Source organism: Syngnathus leptorhynchus, chromosome 9 (assembly GCF_054491065.1).
Source record: "Syngnathus leptorhynchus isolate UIUO chromosome 9, UIUO_Slep, whole genome shotgun sequence".
Classification (NCBI taxonomy): Eukaryota; Metazoa; Chordata; class Actinopteri; order Syngnathiformes; family Syngnathidae; genus Syngnathus; species Syngnathus leptorhynchus.
The window spans coordinates 12,184,647-12,200,169 of NC_141203.1; the positions used below are offsets into that span (position 1 = coordinate 12,184,647).

At 46.6% G+C, this 15,523-nt stretch overlaps 2 protein-coding genes across 2 annotated transcripts; one reads left to right on the forward strand and one right to left on the reverse strand.

The window, feature by feature from the left end:
- Positions 1-58: 58 nt before the first annotated feature.
- Positions 59-11,040, reverse strand: arhgef49 (Rho guanine nucleotide exchange factor 49). Its single transcript, XM_085920800.1, has 8 exons — positions 10,777-11,040; positions 7,101-7,204; positions 5,764-7,031; positions 5,021-5,201; positions 3,670-3,865; positions 2,839-3,407; positions 2,532-2,677; positions 59-2,332 (listed from the first exon to the last, which is right to left on the reverse strand). Exons 3-8 carry the CDS (start codon positions 6,921-6,923, stop codon positions 1,531-1,533), a joined length of 3,054 nt encoding a protein of 1,017 aa, XP_085776926.1. The 5' UTR covers positions 6,924-7,031; positions 7,101-7,204; positions 10,777-11,040; the 3' UTR covers positions 59-1,530.
- Positions 11,041-11,998: 958 nt separating this feature from the next.
- On the forward strand, positions 11,999-15,240 carry eaf2 (ELL associated factor 2). Its single transcript, XM_085920812.1, has 6 exons — positions 11,999-12,333; positions 12,936-13,030; positions 13,094-13,230; positions 13,322-13,500; positions 13,627-13,872; positions 13,952-15,240. Exons 1-6 carry the CDS (start codon positions 12,231-12,233, stop codon positions 13,993-13,995), a joined length of 804 nt encoding a protein of 267 aa, XP_085776938.1. The 5' UTR covers positions 11,999-12,230; the 3' UTR covers positions 13,996-15,240.
- The last annotated feature ends 283 nt before the right edge of the window (positions 15,241-15,523 follow it).

A 15,523-nucleotide genomic window follows, 5' to 3' on the forward strand; every position in this document is an offset into this window, starting at 1 on the left:
GTTTCATGCAGTGTGCAAAATGTAAATATATTTGTATGTCACAACTTGCAGAGGCTCTTTTATTGAGAAAGGCACCACACCAAGCTCAGTCTGCATCGTTTTAATGATTGACAATATATTAAATATGGAAAGAATACACAGGAAAAGAAAAAGCACAGTCATGTTGGTGTACACAGTGATCTGCTACACACGCGGCATTGAAATCTGCCGCTTTGACGTCGTCCTAGGATAAAGTGCTTTTTAACAAAATAAAGCTCTCGCCGTAGAGGACGTGCCGAGTCTCGCCGATAGGGGACAGCCCGAGTCTGATCAAAGGCTGAAACGAGAGCCAAGGCACAGCGGCTCAGACCATAGACAGGGTTCACGTTTTTTTTTTTTTTTTTGGACTCATAACAGGCCCTTTCACACTTCCCATTGAAGCCGGCTTTTCTAAACTGGCTGTCGCAGACCTGCGCATTATCTCCACATACACTACTGCTCTGTATTTTTTTTTTTTTATTGAACCACAAAAACATGGCGCGATTGTCAAGAAACAAGTGAAAAGAGGCCAAGAGTGTGTGTGTGAATATTTTGAGAGGCTGCCTGGCCAATTTGCCCGCTAGTCGTTTGGACACAACACAAAACGAGGAAAGGGGGCTTTGCTGGGCAGTGTGAAAGGGTCATGGGTCAACGGCATTGGAAGGAACGTGAAAAAGCCGACAAAGCGTTTTCTCATATGACCGGTTATTGCTGTTAAGGGGGGGGGGGGGGGGGGCCTCACTTGTCTGGCAGTGAACGTTGTCCCGCCCCCCAGAATGCGCTGGGAGGTGGCATACCAAGAGAAAACGGGGCGTAAAACGTATAAATAACAAACATGTCGTCCCCCGTGTGAATTGCATTTTTCTCTACTTGTCTGTAAAAAACAACAACACACAAAGAAAATGGCGTCATGGTCAGGTCATCTGCTTTTCTCAAAAAGATGTTCGGAAATAAACAGTCTTTACAATCATGGCTGACACACAGCACAAATTCTAAATCCTCTTTTTTTTTTTTTTTTGGTCATCCAAATCTTTGATAAACGCTCTGCATTTTGATTTGGTGATGCGTCAAGCAAGGAGTCAGCCTATTAGAGCCACATTGGAAAGAAGAAAATAATTGTACTAATCTTATGTGAGGAAAACTTATTGGAATGTGTGATTTTAGAAAAATGAATAAAATGAATATTAAATCTGAAAATGTCTAAATGATCTGACGTCAAAAAAGGTATTTTCTTTTAAATGTCAATATATTTGATTTTTTTCCCCCCCTCAAAATATGAATTTTGACTATTCTCATTTGCATACAATTTTTCTAGTAGATTTTTTTTTTCTTTTGAATGTGGCAGTAATACTCGATGGATCCATAGCTTTGTAAACCAAAACAACTCGAAAGTGCTCTTCCATTTGTTGCACGTCTTCATTGTTTTTTTTCTTTTTGGGGCGAGGCAGCAGCATGGGGGTCACATTGCAGTTTTTGGAGCGCTCGATCTATGGCGGTAAAGGCCTCTCTCTCTCAGGACCGACTCTGATTGGTGTTGATCATGATGTTGGGCAAAGCGTTGCGTCTCTTGCGCCAGGCTCCCAAGTCCCGAGCGTACCTCTTCATCTGGTGGAACCAGTTTTGCGTCCGGGACTTGTCCGCCGCCCGGAAAACAAACGACTCCCGTCGGATGTCCAGAACCTCAAAAGTATCCTGGCACTCTGGGTCCATGGACACCACGCAGTTGGCCAGCCGGATGGGCTCGCGCATCACGGTGAACTTGCCGCTGCTCTTGTCCTTGATCAGAACCAGAACTCCGTCTTGGACGCTTTCTCCCGCTTCGCACGCCTGCTCGGCGCCGGGCCGCGTCCTCACCATGAGGAGACTCTGGACGTTTTGGAACTTGAGCGCCTTGCTTCCTTTCTTCACCCACTGGCCGTCGGCCGGCTGCGACAGCTGCAAGGGGCCCTCCATGACGAAGCGGGTGTCCTCCCGGGTCCAACCCAGGGTCCTCATGGAGGCTTCCCGCATTTCGGCGTCCACCGGTTCCCGGTTTTTGCGGCTGTCGCGGCGGAAGGAGCGCAGGGACCAGGAGGCCACGCCGTTGCCGTCCTGTTGCTTGGTCTTGGTGTTGATGTGCTCCAGGTGGGCCTCCACGCGGCTCTTGGCTTCGCGGAGTCGGCCAAATTCGGGGTGCTTCTCCGGGGTGACCTTGAGGAGGCGGCTGAGGAGCAGAGGGTACTTAGTGACCCGTTGAAGAGGCGCCATGAGGAAGGAACGCAGGTTCATGCGACGCAGCGCCGTGTTGTCGTTCTGGGAGACGTCCAGGAAGATCCTGGAAGATGTGAAAAGACAGAGTGAAACTCCAGAGATGGCTATGAATAGAAAACCTCTGAATTAATGATGACCTCGTGCCTTTCATGTCAAGAATTATACTGGCGGGAACCTGAAAAGCTCCACGGTGGGCCAAACGCAAAGAGCATTTGCGTACATCTGGGGAATTCAACCTGAGCGGTGAAGGACCGAGGTGTCACCTGAGCAGTTCTTTCTCCTTCTCCAGCGCGTTGAGCATGTTCACGGAGGCCGACTGCTGCAGGCAGTACGTCTGGAAGGCCGGCAGCATGTTGACGAATTCCAGGAAGATCTCACCGACGGACACCGTCAGCAGATCCTCGTCTCCCTAAGGTCAAAGGCCCAGAGAGTCGGTCAGTCAGAGAGTCCTAGTCCGGCACGTTAATCTGAAGACTGGCTTAGGTTTTTCGGATTTCAAACTGGATCTAACGTGAAGGTCAGGGTTTCAAATTGAGCTTTCAGGTCTGACTGTGGCAAAGTCCCCCTCACCTGGTCCAGAGCGTGTTCAATGGCGTCGTGCAGATGTTCCGTGAACCTCTCGTTAACGTCTCCCAGCTCCTGGACGTTGGCGAAGACCACGGCCAGCTGCTCAGAGCTCAGCAGGCTGGCGCCGCGCATGGGCTCGTAGAACTCCTCCTTGATGATCCTCAGGTCCTCACCGTAGCTGCTCTCCGTCTTCAGGAACTCCAACACGGCTTCCTTCCGCTCGGCCCGCAGTTTGGCGCAACGCTCGCACGCGCTTTGACCCTCCGAGGTCTCGTCTCTCCGGCCGCAGTCGGCGCACAACGGGAGTCTCTTCCAGGCCCGGGAGAGGCCCGGTCCGATACCGCTGTCGGTCCGCTCCACTTCGGCGCCGCGTCGCCGCCGCCGGGGCTCTGCGCCATTGTCGTCCTCCTCGCTGAGGCCGACCACGCCGCTGTCGGCGCTCAGGCTGCTGATGGTGCTCCAGCGGTGATGACGGCTGCGGCCCGCCCGGCGATCTGAGCCCGACCGCTCGTTTGAACCCGCCGGCCGCTCTTCTCCGGGAGGCTCCGAGTGACCGCGAAGCGCCGCCGGAGCTGAGGGGGCGGGGCGGGGCGGAGCAAAAGGTCACATGATGTTACACCCATACAGTTTAAAAGGGGATCCAAAATACTGATAGTGCCGTGAAAAGTAGTTCGATACATTTTTATAATCTTTTTAAATATTTTAATCAATGTTCCTTTCGAAACTGCTTTATCACTGTCGAATAATATAACCAGCTTGACAATGGGAATTGGGGAAGGGAGGGGCTCAAATCTCCAATGAGTCACACGGCCGTCCGTCTCCTTTTGTCCTCACCGCTGTCTCTCTCCCTTCGATGATGTCGTCCGTGTGGCGAGGTCTGCATCTTGGCCTTCATCTCCGGCTGTTTGCCACTGGACGCGGCCTCGGCCGGCATGGGGTCACCGTGGCGCGATCGCAGGCGGCACTCCGCAGCCGCCTGCGATCGTTCGTACGAAGCGTCTGAGCTGGAACGCCGGCACGCGCCCGGCGGCTGAGGGAAGGCAAAACCGTGCTTGTCAATCAAGTATCGATATCAAGTATCCATATGCCTCAATTATCTTTGTCTTTTTACAATATCATTTGACCCTCAAATATTGTTACGTATCGTGATATACAAGCTCCTGATAATGATATCAAGATTTTCCGTGTCGGTTTGAGGTCACGCATTGAAATGTGAGCGCTTATCTCCATAATTTGAAGCATCCTCGGGTGAGAATTCCTCAACATGCGCCATCATTGCCGGAGTTTTTTTTTTTTTTTTTAACGAGCTTTCAAGGTTCGTCAGGCACGGGCGGGGGGTAACAAATCACATTTTACGCTCGGCTTCGGGAAGGGCTGGGGCGAGGAGGGGTGGTGGGCATTTAAAGAGACGGCACAATAGCTCGACATATACTTGATTTGGAAAATGGATTATGTTTTATTCATTGATATAAAATAAGACATTTGATTTTAAATAGTGGTGGCTAGCAGCTTGTTAGCAACTTCTACTTGACTTGGATTCTGTTGTTTTGCTGTAATAATTTATCAAATGTCAGTGGCTACCAGCGCTATAGTGGCGTAGCATCTTTATCTTTTAAGCTAGCCAAATAAAATGGCAGCTAACAGCACCGCATTAACGTAGCATCTGTGTAGGAAAAATCAGCTAGCTAGCAGAGCACATAGACTTAGCATCTCTGTTTTTTCTAGTCAAATTCTATTCTACGTTTGAACTTTTGTGTCCCCTGAAGTGACCCGGGCGACGTTCCCTCGACGTTCCCCCACTGATGTTTTTGAATTACGGCTGTTACATAATGCTGCTTTAATGTCCTGTCTCGCTCCATTTTTTTTTTTTTTAATCTTTTGTCAAAGCCAAATGTGTGAATGACTATGCGAGTTTGACCCCGGGAATGCTGCAGGATGGATGGACGGATGGATGAGTTGCCAGGGATGGAGATAATCCCTCTTTTTTTCCTCCCTTTCTTTCCATGCATCTTCCGACATTCCTCGCACGGACGCACACGCATATATCTCGGCATGGTCGCGCGTGTCTGTCGCAGTGCCCTCGCCATCCTTGAACGCAGACATTTGGCGAGCTGCTCAACCGCACGAACACGCGCCAATATACCTACACGCACGGATATATTTCAAAATGTAAAATCCTCCTTACGCATTCTCCCGCTTCCTCGCTTTGGCCGCCGTCTTCTGCTGCTCCTGCGGGCGTCTGGCGGCCAGCCTCGGCTCCTGCCGCGGTTGCCATGGCGACGGCGGCGGGGGGCTGTTGGGGGGCGTCTCTGTCCCGCTCAGCTGGCAGCCTGACGGGAGCCTCGGAGGAGATGTCTGCACTGCAGCTGGTTTGGTGGGGAGGGGGGGGGGGGGGTGATGATGGTAATGGGACACAGCGTGTCAATATCCAAATGCAATCGGCAAATTGCCATTTTGTTATGTATTGTCCTAATACGCAAGCAACAAATATTGATATGGTGTTGGACCTTGTTTTTTTTTTTTTTTTTTTTTTGGGTACAGTGTCAATATGCAAGTGTCCAATGATGATGGTGTGCCGAACAGATCACGGTCTTTATGGTACACTATTGATACACAATCGTCAAAAGTCGATGAGTTGATAACCAAGCGAAATGGGTGATATCGTTGTATGACGTCGAACGCAAGAGTGATGTCGGGACAACTCATATCAGTTTTGTTTTAAAATACACAAGCTTCAATGTGATATGTGACATTATTATGTATTGTATTATAAAATTGTTTTATGATACGTATACAAATCGGGATCCAAACGTGGAAGATCGTTAGCGTATCTTAATCTTACCAAAACACAAAGAATCAAATGATGTGTTTAATAATATTACACTTTCAATATACAATATTGACCTATTGATTATGGATCTGGCTTACCTCTTCTTGATGAGGTCCAGAGCAGAGCCAATGAGGCCATCCTTCATTTTGTAGATCTTGGCCCCGTAGCTGGACAGGTCCGTTCCCTCCAGTAGCAGAGCAGGGCAGCAACTGGACGGGCGCCCTTTGAGGTCCCTGCCGGTTGGGAACGGAACCGACCCGACCAGTTCCAGACTGCACCTCCTACGCCGACTATTATCACCACTTTCTCCCTGACTTGAAGATTGTAGTGGGGTCCTTGGAGATGGGCCCATGCGGATCGGCGAAGCCGTTTCCGTCTTGCAGACGGCGGGACCCGAGTCCTCAGAACTTGCTACGGGTGCCTGGTTCCGGTCCTTCATCCTCATTCTTTTAAACTCCTCAAAGGTGGGAATGTACAGGGGGCCTGTGTAAATGCTTTGCTGGTGTCCATTGTCCCCGCCTAAAACGGAGACACCGGAAACGGTGTGGGACACCGGAAGCGGTGTCGGGCTGCGCGGGGCCCCGTGGAGAGCCAGGTTGGGGCTGCTGTTCTGCCGACGCAATTCAAGTCTCCTCAGGACTTCTTGTTTAATTTCCTGGGGGCAAGTTAGACGCATACCGCCCGCCGGCCGGCACCCTGCGTTCAGTTCGACAGGTGTGGGGTCCGTGGTACGCAAAGGTAGAGTCTTCAAAGGCTCCACTGCTGACCGTGCACTCTGTAGGCGAAGCTTTTCCCTTAGACCTTTCCTGGCGTCCCATTCGTCCATTCCAGTGGGGAAAAGCAACTGCGGGAAACTGGGCACATCCTTCCTCCGGGGACTATGTTGGGGGTAATATGCCAGGCTCTCTGAATTGGACCCATCTGGGGGCCCGTCGTACCAGTGGCTGGTGGCCGTGTAGCGTACAATAAACTCACTGGATGAGCACAAACCTGAATCCAGAACTGGGTTCCAGTTCAGGTTTTCCATACTCCGGTATGGCCTCCCCCCTGTTGGGACATCGAGAGTATGTCCTGGTACGATCTCAGCAGGCCCCTTTTCACCAGTGCATTGTCTCAAATTAGACAGCAAGGTGCTGCTGTTACACCGGGATGCTAGCGGGTACCACTGAGGTCCGGGATAGTGAGTGGCGGCTCGGTACCGGGGGAAAGAAGGAAGAGCGGCGGTGGACGGGGGGAGGTGGGAGACGCAGGGTTCCATGGCCAAGGGTGGTGGGCTGCTCGAGGGTGCAGAGGACTAATGGTCACATCGTGATGGAGGCCTCACATCTGGCATGGCCTTCCCCAGGCTCCCTCACACTTGTCTGGCCTAAAACGTCAAATTTTGTTACATATCACCTGGCCTCTTGTTTCTACTTAAGACGGTGCGACAACTTACCCCATTTGATTTCATTTAGTTTTCTGGTCTCAAGGCTTCCGCTACCGCCCTCATTCTCTGGCAGCTCTGAGGCTGGCATCTCACAACGCACCTCTTCCGAGAGCCTAAAAAGAACCCAGACTTTAACGCGGAATTGGGGCTTTGTGCAGTGTCTCTGTGTGAAACACACTAACGTCATCTCATTAGGAGCCAGTTTACTTGAATTTTCCCACAGGCTACACAGAGACAATAAAAGTAAATTCCTCGCAGTACACACATGAATGTAAAGTAGAACAACCCCCCCCCCCCCCTCCTCCACCATGGGATACTGGGATGTAGAACAGCGTGTCTGTCAAGTGACAATCATTTTTAGACGCGACTCCCTTGCAGCTGATGCGGCGTCCCTGCAGTGCTGAATGATTGACAGAGTTTAAAAAAAACAAAACAACAACAACAAAATAATATTTTGTTTAACTGCAATGAGAGAGGGAAGCGCCTGTTGTAAAATACACACTCCTTGCTTTTAGTAGTTCAATAAATGGGCTTGGGCTCATTGATGCATGGCGTTGATGACACAGCGCGGCCAGTCATTACCAGACGATCACAGAGCAGAATAAGCCTGATGGGAATTGGAATACCAATGACTGTCATTGATTTGTGTGCTCATTCATGGTTGGAGGGTTTTCTTCCCGGCACACGTGAAACTAAACTTATAGGTTTAGTGCATGTTGTCATCACCGCAGAAGCTCATTGTGGTGACATCAGCAACTCACACAAAAAACACACACACCGGTAATGTATGGGGGGGCTCCTTGTCCATCCTGCTTCAAAGCGCATTATTAATAATAATAACCACCCCCAGATGGTTGATGGATTGATTGGTGGTGCACATCATGACAGAATGAAAAGCTACGGATCGATATTCTTCATTGGCCCTGCTGAGAGTGGATTTTAATTTTTTTTTAACCTTAACTCTAATCTCAAACCCTAAGCAGAATTTCAATCCCTATCACCCTAAGCAGAATTCCCATCTCTAAAACCATAAACAGAATTGTCATCTTCTAACCCCAGTTGGGTTCCAACCACTCGTCTTCCCTCATACTTGCCAGCACGCAATGATGGAAGCGGCGCCTTTTGTCAGCTGTCGAGAACAAGGAGGAAAGGACTCAAGCAGCCGTTCAAAGACTCCGAGCGCATGTGGGGAATACCTTTCTCTCACGCTCGTTTTTAAGCTTCTCTTTGAAACCGCCAACTAGCTCCCTTTAAAGTGGTTTCCTGCCGACGCAAATAAAAGCCGCCGTTTGCGGCTCGTCTCCGAAGTGCACGTGTGCGTCAATCAATGTGGGTGTGCGAGAACCCTCGTCGTCTTTTGTTGCGGCCGACGAGACACTGAGCATGCTCCGATGTGGTTGCCACGGAAACCGCCAAGCCACTGGCTCAACAGCTTTTTGTCTTGTCGTATGAATACATATCGACAAAATCATTTTAGCTCTGATACAGTGGAAATAATGTGCCTACTAAAAGCTTGTTGGTTGTTTTTTCCCCTCATGAAGAATAGTTAGGCCTCAATTTGAGAAGAGCCATTGATGGATATCCAAGTCATAGGTTCACACTTCCCGCCTTTGAGTGTCTCTGGTTACTACAGTAAGATTTTTTGGGGGGTTTTGGCCTCCCACAAAACATGGCCGCCGGTCGGTCAATCACCCCCCCGAGGCTGTAGCGAGCGAGGGACGCGCACGATGAATAATTGACCCCCCTCATGAATTATCCAAGCGTGAGGACACGTCTCATCTTGACCCGAGCGGTGTCGAGTGCAGCGGACCTCTCTCTCGAGGAGGACGTGGGATACACAAAGAACTGCTTGGATTGGCTCCCACCAAACTTGTCTTGTTTTTCATCATGGCGGGGCGAGTAAAAGTAACACTCATGATCACTTTTCTCCGGACTGATCGGCCCTATCGCTGGCAGAGCTAGGATTTTTTTTTTCCTTGGGTGGGGAGATCAGACCCGAAAGAAATAATCCAAAAAAATGCTGGTAAAGAAGTTCGCATTTTTTTAGCCTGGGTCTAAGATGTACATATTATCCAACGTGTGACAAAAGCTAAAGGGTGTCCAGGCCTGACCAGGTGGTACAACAAATGGGTCACACATATCAGCGTACTCAGGCTAGTTTCCCTCATTCATTATTTAATTTTCCATCTGTAGCGGATAGGGAACTCCACGTAAGCAGGGTGCTCTGCTCTTACGTAAGCCCACACGCGATCATACGCAATTAGCTTGATGCTAAAGATCAGTTCTGTGCACAAGAATCCCTCCGCTAGGCAAAATTCCAAGTGTTCCTTGAGATAATGTTGACATTCAAGCCAAGAGCGAGAATGACAAGGTTGTTCGGTTATCGCCTCACTTTTTTTTTTTTTTTATCAGCGGCGTTCCTTCCCGACAAGGCTAATTCACATTTTACAAACATATGGTTGCTTAATTGATCGCAATCATCGACATGATCAGAAACATCATGAAATGTCTGTATTACGTTATATGTTAAAGATTTTCATAAAAAATGGCATCGATTAAATAACTAGCGATTGTAATTACAACAAAGATTACAAAAAGTATGATTTTATCTATCTGCTTAGTTTATAAATGAACTATTAAATATTCCGCTCGAGTATTGCTGATGATTTGATTCAAGGTATTGTTTTAAACATTTATTTTCTTCTCCTTTTCTGTAAGTACTTATTGATAAAGCTCATTGATGTTGTTCCGTCAATGAAGCGAGCAAAACAGCTGATGTCAGCCACCGAGCTACTGCATGCTAATTGTAGCGTGCGCGCCAAGTGTTAAGTCAACACAGCGTGCGGCTCCTCGGCGGGGTGTTGCCATCCCATGGGGGTCCATCACGTTATCTGCTGTCTGACAACAACATAGCACCACCTCTGCTCATTAAATGCAGGCGTCATATTGATGCCTTGCGGGAAGCCGCAACGGCTTCAAATGGAAAATGTTGCCGGTTGTAGTTTTCCGTGAATGTAAAGTCACAAATACAATATTTGGCTGCCCACATTTTAATTTCACTATTTTTTTTTTCCAGTCGATGCTGATATCTGTATTTGGCAGAATAAAATTACAATAGCTGATTAGCTGAGAGAGATATGCACAGTATAATAACAAAATAATGCAAGAATTAAATGACTGTAACATGGCTATAATAGCGTTACACGTTACAAAGTTACATCACTGGCTCTGAGATTCTTGTCGCCACAAAAACTGTTTTGAAGAAAATATATTGGGACACAAAATATGTTGTTGTGAAATTGTATGTAAATGACCCTATTAATGACGCATTGCCCATGCAAATTCCATATTTTGCCATTTCTACACTACATTTTTGCGCGCTCAAAAAATGCAATATTTGACCAACAGTTGCCATGTGACGCAAGGAGGTTTTTTGTACAGGTATTTTGCCACAAAGACCCACAGTGAAGTAAATTTGTCCGGTAACGTTGTCGTTACCACACCAAGATGTAACATCTTGCCGTTAAAACCGTTTGCTCACGAAAAGCTACATTATGAATGCATGATATATGTTCAGAAAAAGGCAATGTAGGGCCACTTTAATGTGACGTTTTCTGCCATGCAGCTGTATTTTTGCATGGAAATGCCAGAGATGCTTAAGGTAACGTCAACAAGGCGTACTCACGGCAGATTAGTTGGGCTCCGTCACCTCCATCGCATCGCGTGAGGCGGATGGCAGGTTCGCTTTCGCGTCCGGCGTGGGTTGGGGGGTGGGGGGCAGCCTCGCCGGGTAGGTTGCAAGCCAAACCGCTCCTACCAGTAAGACTAGATTTTTACTTTTAAAGGGCAAAAAAACCTGAAGAAAATATACGACACGTTTTTTGCACGCTTTTTTTATGCAAAGGTTCTCTTCCACGCGACCTCTTTCTTTGCGGCTTTCTCCTTGGGAACTGTGCTGCGTTCATGTACGACTCGTAAAAATAAAATTTCAAATCGGAGCGTACGTTCAGTCACACTGGCCAACACCCCCACCCCCCCAAAAAAACAACAACAAAAATTTCGAGTTCAGTCCGGAATTTAAAAACACGTCATATCTTGATTTATGGATTTTAACCAGCAAACACAACAAAGAAAATGCACTTTGTTCACGCAAACATTGAAGAATATTTCAAAAGTATCATCGCTTTGGAGTTTTCACATCAAAGTTGCTCTTTAATGTCTGCAAAACATAACATCGGTGGGGTCATTTATGAAAATATGATTGGTTTAAGATGTGTTAAGTTGTTTTCCCACATGACTCTGTTTGTATTTCAGTCTTGCAAGCCCTTATTTGTGTTTTGAGTCTGTTGATTTCTCTAGACGGGCCCTAAAATGATGCTCCGTTTGTGGCCCACCAGCCACGACCTCCATGAACAAACGAACGGCTTTCCCCTCACGCTCAGTGAAAGTGGAGACAGCAGACCGCTTTGTCCCAGTAAAGCTGGCCTGCAGAAAAATCCTCAAGCAAAGTGGCTAAGAGCTGATTTTTGTGTCACATTGTTAATCCTACAAAACAAAGGCAGCAGATGGACCCTCCCCACTGAAGGTTTACGATTCATTAGGTGTTAAAGACAAGAAAACAGATTATTTGCTGATTAGCCTCTTTTTGCTGTCTCTTTACATTTCACTCTTGTCGCTCATCGCCACTAGAAATCAATCTGTGGGGATTGGATTAATTTTCCAATGCAAAAAAAAAAAAAGTAAACGTTCTGCATCATGCATGTTTTAATGTAATAAATTTCACTTTCTAATGTGATAAATTACACGTTGAAACAAGTTGGACTTGAAATCAGTGAGCTAAATGACCCCAAAAAAATGAAAATATATTATTGCCTGTGAAATAAATAATGTAATCTTAGATTTAATCGTTGAGTGACGTTTGAGGAATTATGTAAAAATACTACAGCGCAGAACAATTTTTGTTTTCAGTTCGTGACGGACATTAACGTCATTTCAAGTGACAGGCTGTGAACCAATGGGCACACATTTTGATTCACTCTGAACCAATCAGAAAGAAGAAGAGGCGGAGCTCGGCGATACCTTATGGTACATGGCCGTCGAAAAAAAAAATAGCTGCCAAAAGTTCCGGCCAAACTCAGGATGAATGGAACAAGTTACGCCAACTTTGACAACCAGGAGCATGTCTTGAAATTGGGAGAGACGTTCGAGAAGCACCCCAAAAGTGCCTACCACACTGTGCGATGTAAGTGAACGCTTCAGATGATATGTTTTTTTTTCTTCTTCCCCACAAGGGCTAACGTTAGCATGCTAGCTCATAGTATTTCCTTTACTTTCGAAGGGTACAAGTTCAACAAAATTAAATGCCTCTTGAGTTCATGTGTACTGGCTTCATGTTTCACACCAATGTCGTTTTTATTCTTGTTAATTTGTTTTTAATGTGTTTATTCAACGTGAAAAATACCGGTAGCATCGATCAAATAGCTCGTGTGTTAGCCTACTCTCAATGAAGACAACACCGCCATCTTGTGGCAGCATAGTGAAATTCACACCGAATGACTGAAATCCTCTTTTTTTTTTTTTTTAAATAATTAAATGCAGACATCATCTTACCCTAGTTCACTATAATTTATTATTTTTTAAATTATTCAAACATAAATGTTTATCTTTTACATGACAGTTTGGGCAAACCTTTTTGTAACCCCCCCATTCCAATGTCAACATTTTTTTTTAGATGACTCATCATTTTTTTGGTCTTAAAATTGTTCAGGCAATTCAGGACATAGGGGTCCCCAAAATATCCACCCACAACCACTTGAATTAAAAATCCTCCACTTTGTTCCCCAGATGATTTCAAACCAGCTTCGATTGACACAGCCTGTGAAGGAGATCTGGAAGTAGGCAAAGGAGAGCAAGTTACCATCACTTTACCCAATTTAGAGGTCAGACATTTCCTTGATCATTTCAAAAAGATAAGAATTACTTATAGTATTTCTGTGCTTTAGGGTTCCAGTGCCCCTGTGACCGTTTTCAAGGGTTCCAAGCGCTCCTATATGAAGGAGTGTATCCTCATTGTCAACCACGACACTGGCGAATACCGACTGGAGAAGCTCAGCAGCAATATTGCAGTCAAGAAGACCAGGTATTGAAGCTTTTTTTTTTTTTTGTCTTCAAAGGCTGTTACGAGGGTAGGATTTCATTTGCCCTCTGGCTGTTTATTTGATGTGTTCCAGGGCCGAAGGGAGCAGTAAGATTCATTCCCGCGTGGAGCAGCAGCCCAGTCGTCTGAACCAGCAGATGAAGAGCAGCAGCAGTGGCAGCGGAAGTGGAAGCAAGAGTTTGGCGGGATCCAAAAATTCTCCGCCCAAAGAGAAGACCTCGCCCGCATCGCCTATGGATGATATCGAAAAAGGTGTCAACTTCGACCGACCCGGTTCACTCGCTACAACCTCCCCCGCTCGCGTTCAAAATCTCGGCAGCGTCTGAACTCCCCGAGGCTATATTTTTTGCGTGATGCTATTCAATGATCATTGTGCAGAGCTGATGGCGGAGGCGCGCGTCATGGACCAGATGAGCAGCGCCAGCTCCTCCAACAGCTCCTCGTCCTCCAGCAGCGACGACAGCTCCGGAAGCAGCGACTCCGAGGACGAGCGGACCGGTGGTACTGGCTCCACGGCAGTGGCCCAGAACCACCAAAGCATGCCGGTCCTCACCACCAATAGCCGGCAGCAGGAGGGAGGAGGAGGAGGGGGCGGCGGTGGCGGGGGGCTAATGAACACGCTCAGTGAGTAACCACCTATTGTTACATTCTTATTAAATAAGTACTTTGACTTCAATTCAAATGTTTCCCCACTGTCTTGCAGAAAACGACCTCCAGTTAAGCGAATCGGGCAGCGAAAGCGACTGACCAATCACCAGCCAGGACGTCCGCTAATTTCCATTTCTTCCCCCTTTTTTTTTTTTTTTCTTTTCCTTGATCAGTTCTTTTTTGTTTTGTTATACAAGCAACTAAATGCTCAGGAATCCTGGGTCAATCCTGCATTTTTTTTTAAACATAGCTGCGAATGAAGTCTTAAAGCCTGCACTGCAGTGGTTCAACATTTCAGCTGAGCATTATGGCTGAAATACACGATGTGCCTTACATGGTTGCATCTCTTACACGAACCTCTCTTTATTTTTACAATCTTTGCCTCCGCTCGTATCGTGTCGACAGTGTCACTTAGTTGCCTCTGCGGCTTGCTGCTTGCCTGCTAATATGAGTAAGTGGTTGCTTATCTCGTTAGCCTGTGGAATTGTTCCTATTATTAGTAACATCGCCACTTGTTACTGTATCTAGCTGCTTCTATGGCTTGTTCGCTCGCCACTTTGCTAGTATACCTAAAGTCATCACTGTTGCTTGCTAGTGACCTCCTGTTTGCTAATGTATCCAGATACTATCAAGCGAGTGACATTCAAGTTCTTTTGCTCATTTAGCCAATTACTAATGTGCCTCGTAGCTTTAAACCTGCAATACTTGAATCCAAATCATTAATTTATTTCTCCAAGCAGCCGAATGGCCCAATATTAATATATTTGATGTCGTTTTAGTAATTGACATATCAACCAGTTGGAAGCCTTTCGGTACTGCCGAGCTCTGCTCCCCCCCCCCCCCCCCCCCCTCTCTTGTTGAACTGGTCCTGATTGCATAATTTGTAAAGGGAGAAATAAATATTTTAATTGGGTAAATGACAGTCTAACTCTTCTATTCAGCCTCATGTCTCTTTCATCCAGAGAATATTCAAAGCAGTAAAGAAAATATGACCACAACAGATTCATCCATCCATTTCCTCTACATCAGGTTAGCAGCTAGTGTGTTGGAGCCAACTCTCCAAATTTGAAGGAAACAATTTGTCAATTCAATAAAATGTGTTAAGTTTTGCAAATGGGAAAATAGGCTTTGCTGTATTGTCAACAAAGAAGAGTTTGAATTCATTGTCTTCTTCAATTATCACCCAAGGATAAACACAAACTACTTAGCAAATGATTTGGAAGCAAATAACTCCGATTTGTTTACTTTGTTTCAAATTAAATGACAGTTTTAACCCCCAAAATACAAGTTGTGTTTAACACTATGAATTTTGTAAATTTCAATAAAAAAAAAAAATACACCGCCCTCTCCCAAAATGGGTTATTTATTTATTGATGTATTTATTGATGTATTTATTGTCAGGTTGACCCAAGAGTAAGTCGTTGCCGTTTTTTAGCCATATACAGCGAAGATGCCGGGTGGGATCAGTGAGTCACCACGGTGAGTGACGTAAATTGTTCTTGGCACCAACGCAACGTTCCTGAAGTTCTGAACACTTTAATCCGAGTAACGTGTTTCTTCATGTCATTGTGTCTGCAAAGTGGGTCGCTCCGTGTCAAAGTCCGCATATTTTCCCAGCACGCTGCGC